The sequence below is a fragment of the Ptychodera flava genome, chromosome 9 (genome assembly GCF_041260155.1).
Source record: "Ptychodera flava strain L36383 chromosome 9, AS_Pfla_20210202, whole genome shotgun sequence".
Taxonomy (NCBI): domain Eukaryota; kingdom Metazoa; phylum Hemichordata; class Enteropneusta; family Ptychoderidae; genus Ptychodera; species Ptychodera flava.
In genome coordinates this window covers 39,776,403-39,781,000 of record NC_091936.1, presented here as the reverse complement: position 1 = coordinate 39,781,000, position 4,598 = coordinate 39,776,403, and the positions used below count along the sequence as shown (strand labels likewise).

General features: G+C 42.3%; 1 protein-coding gene across 1 annotated transcript; it reads left to right on the top strand.

Moving 5' to 3' along the window:
• The first annotated feature begins 209 nt into the window (after positions 1-209).
• Positions 210-4,388, top strand: LOC139140959 (5-hydroxytryptamine receptor 1A-like). The gene has a single exon (XM_070710475.1). It carries the CDS (start codon positions 2,104-2,106, stop codon positions 3,223-3,225), a length of 1,122 nt encoding a protein of 373 aa, XP_070566576.1. The 5' UTR covers positions 210-2,103; the 3' UTR covers positions 3,226-4,388.
• The last annotated feature ends 210 nt before the right edge of the window (positions 4,389-4,598 follow it).

The following is a 4,598-nucleotide window of genomic DNA, read 5'->3' as shown; positions in this document are numbered from 1 at the left end:
TAGACAAGGGTAGGGAGATCCTCACAGTTAGAAACGAGAATGGAACACCGCTGTTTAAGTGTTACTATGAAAGCTCCCTGAGTAAGAAATACGAGTGACTGATGACAACGATTTATAAACAACATCAATTGAAATCGGAGAACAAAAACTGTGAGCGAAGTGTTACAAGAAACATGAAGTAATTTTTTGTATTTGAGAAGATGGTTGATGCAGGTTTTGTTTATGTTTAATATCGTTTTTGAAAAGTGTAAATCAAAATCGTCAAATGGTCAAATGGTAATACCATCATGAGGAAAACTATAATTTTGTAATAACATAATTATGTGAATTATAACAGAAGAATCTCTAACAATCTTACAATATTGACTCTAATTTTCGCTGCATATAAAAGAATATCCATCTTATACTGGTCTACATCCCTGAGGCTTCATGGTAGCTGAGTTTGTAAAACGTTCAACGTTTCCATCGAATCTTTGAAAAGAAGAAATTTCTTTTTAAGCCCCATATATACTATACCAGCAAACATAATTCTTCATGACATTGATTACAATGACCTCGGTCCAACCGCTATTTGGGTTTATTACTGTCAAACTTGACAGTCCGTTCAACTATCTGACCCGTCTCTTCATTTACACTGAACGTACGCTTGCAAGTCATGTCACGTGGTATACCGACTCATTAAACCTTTGCATACTTGTTTTCATCTGAGGGTAAAAACCCATCGACAGTCAATCTGGAGAGAAAAGTGAAAAGCAATCTCTCATTCCAAAACAGTTTGAGGGAGACACGAATAGTTTTGACCGAGACTGCGGGAAGTCGTTGGCAGGCTGGTACCAATTTCATAAACTAATATCAAAATTAAGCTGAGCCTTAAATTGTTCTAAGTCTCAGTGGGACCTAACTTCTCCATCGCACAGCGTAATAAAGATATAATTTATTTCTCTAAGCGGACATGCAACGTGTTATGTCACTCGCTATTCGCGTGTTGTGGCATTAAGTTTTTGCTTCCAATATTGATCTTGGCAAATAAACCCATTTGATCATATTTTTGCAAATCAGCCAGGCGTGTTTCATTTCTAACGTCACCGCAAACAAACCCAGTCCTCTTCATATGAAAGACCTGCGGTGTATGTTACACGAAGGTAAAGTTTTGCAGCATTTTAATAGTATACATACTGCGTGTATTCTTGAAGCACTGGACCGTAATTCTTCTTTGCAAATATTCACCAGGATCCATCATGATTGACCGAATATTGACGTTGAAAGTAGTACGGTCCTCGAAAGTGAAAGACTTTTTTTTGGACACTCGGTCTTGGCGCGCCTGTTGCCATAAGTCACAAATATGTAACGCTACTCTACGATACTTGCAACATATCCTTTTTGATTATTCACTTCTGCATCTTTTCGAGAGTTAATGATAAAATCAATCACCTTCCTTATTCGGTTCTTGTATTTTGCAAATTAGCATATTTTGAAAAGCCCCATCCAATTCGTTTTTACCAGACCCTTCGCCCCCCTGGCTAAAAAGTCAGGTTCCTAACCTACTCACAAGGCATGCGTATTCACACTCGGAGCATAGATGAAAAATTTGACATGACACACGTAAAGTGTTAGCTTTAGAAGCTATACAGGGGATTAAATAAGTGATTTGGCATCTCTACAATTCATGCTTTATCTGAACCTGCTGTTCAGGTATGCATCGTATCTCACTTCGATATATAGATATCAACCTGAAACTGTTTTCTACTTCATATTTAAAAACGACCACACTCTGAGGAAAAATGGAAATCCTATTTAAAAGCATGTTTCCTGAGCTCCGAACATGGAAGCAATTGCGCATGCACAGCTTGTTCGAAAGATGGGTCTACCTCCCCGAGAGGGAAACTGGTTTGCCCAATCATGAGTAGAATCCGTTATTATGTAGCGAGTGTTGCTGTGTGTGATAACCGATTGTGTCATCAATCGCTTACTTTACAAACGGAGTGTACCAAAAGTACTTGAGCTATCTCCAAGTGGCTAAATCGTCAGGAATGTGTAGTGAGTGAAGTCGTTTTTGTTCCGTCTCTCCTATTCCAAGCGTTTACTTTACTCAAGTACGCAAGAATGAACGCCAGCTTGTGGACAACGGCGGGTTTGTTTGCGGCTCCGCAGAACGGATCAGCAGACGGCGACGATGGGAGCGGACTGTTTTCGGTGACTTTCGACGTGTCTAAAGTGATAGCCCTGGTGTGCATTACCGTCATCATCGCGCTGTCCATCTTCGGTAACTCCTTGGTCATCCTGGCATTGGCCCTTGACCGGAACATCAAGACCGCTGCCAATTATCTGATCGGTTCTTTGGCATTGGCAGATCTCCTTGTGTCGCTCCTTGTCATGCCGATACGACTCGCCCACGACCTGACTGAAATCTGGATATTCGGTGCTATTTTCTGCGACATCTATATATCCCTAGACGTTTTGTGCTGCACGGCTAGTATTCTTAGTTTGACGGTCATAGCTCTAGACCGATTCTGGGCCATCACGAAACCTCTCCAGTACGTGACCAAACGGACCCCGAACCGGGCAGCGGCGATGATCGTAAGCGTGTGGATTATATCAGCGCTCGTTTCCATCCCTCCTCTGTTCGGTTGGCGGAGCCCTCACGACAAGGCCGACCCGAAAAAGTGTCTGATAAGCCAAGATCTCGGCTACACTGTCTACTCAACGGTGGCCGCGTTTTATCTCCCGCTGGCCATCATACTCTTCGTCTACTGGAAGATATTCAGAGCAGCTAAACTTAGGATTAGAAGGAACCGTATCGGCGCGGCTGCTGCTGCTGCTTCCGCGGTCCCCGACAACGTCACAATGAATCATCGTGACATGGCATTGGACGTCCCCAACATCGATCCGAACAATGACGACAACGAGAAGCAACGGAGTAGTCTAAGCGTTGTGTCGAGAAATAACGACGTTCGACTGATATGCGCCGCCAGAGAGCGAAAGGCAGCCAAGACACTGGGCATAGTGATTGGGGCGTTCGTTTTGTGCTGGCTGCCGTTCTTCATCCTGGCTTTAGTTCTGCCCTTTTGTAAAACGTGCCAGGTACATCCCGTTGCTCTCGCTTTCTTCGCCTGGTTGGGGTACGTTAACTCCATGCTTAATCCCATCATTTATACCTTCTCCAACAAGGAATTCAAGAAAGCTTTTACGCGAGTTTTGAAATGTAAACACAACTACCGATGGTGACGATAGAAACGTCATTATTTGAATCAACAGAAGCTGTACATTTTGGCCACGGCGCCTTGATTCTGAGGCGCGAACGAGACGTTTCAAGAGGTATTTGAGTTCGCCTTTATTCGGATTGGGGAAATAGTGTGTGCGGCTCACACTGTACGACTTATAAATATAAAAAATACTTGGTTAAATGGAATTTTCAGTAGACTTCACAGCCGGCTATCATTGCTCTGAACATCTCTCTCCACCTGGTGCATCATCCATTACACCAAAACCATGTCGCCATACGTCCCCTTAGCTTGTCGTGTGCAACGACCATGATACCTCTGCCGGCAGAAATCAGTTATCCGTTCCGTGTAATACAATCCCGGACAAAGAATGCATCACGTATTACAGTGCACCGTCAGAACCCGCTGCGGTTCGACTGACACTCAAGTCGTGATTTGTACACATCTGGAATAATCAATTTATCAGCTCCCGAGGAGATGCGTTATTAATTTTTATGAAATAGGACGTTATTACGGGACAGAGTTACTGAACAGTAGGATGGTACAATAAGTCACTAACCGCACACGCAGTGTCGCTGCGGTAGATTTAAAACACAAATTCTATTTTCTCTTCGTTACATGTGATGGTATCTTTATGATTCATATTATTTCTATTATCTGCTTTTACAACTTGTAGGCATCTTCAATCAAACTTCAAAATGTCCCAGTTATTTAGGTGATTAAGCTTCATCCAGGATGTAAAATATGGGCTGCCGGGTATTCCCTTCGGATAAGTGCGTTTGCCCGGTTAGTGTGTGGCTGTGCCGGCAAGGCTTATGACGCCATCACGAGTAGTGAAGTCGAATTATGATGAACCGGAAATTCATCTGGCCTGTGAGTCCAGAAAAAAGTCAAAATTGTCTTCAAGCATAGACAGTAGAGAAACTTCTGTAGTGTCTATGCTTTAAGTCCGATTTGTGATTTTACGACACATGTGATATCGTTTACGACATTTCGTACATTTATTTACGACATCAAATATATCAGTTATCTAAAGGGTGTTCAAGTTCCTTAGATTTTTGTAGTCTTTCGACTGCAATTGAAACAAACAATGTACAGCTTTTTTCTCCTTCACAGATTCGCTGTTTTAATTCGTAAGTTTAGTGCGAAACCAATGCATGTACTTGTAAGTTCATTTTGAAATCAGACATACTCGTCATTTTTTTCTGTTTCGCGGAGACGACAGAATCGCCGGTCGGCTGCGACGGCCGTAATAGGGTCGAAAGTTCTGAAGAGAGATAGTGAGTACATATACTTACTGTAATAGGGTCGAAAGTTCTGAAGAGAGATAGTGAGTACATATACTTACTGTTGAACAATTTTTGGATATATTATCTT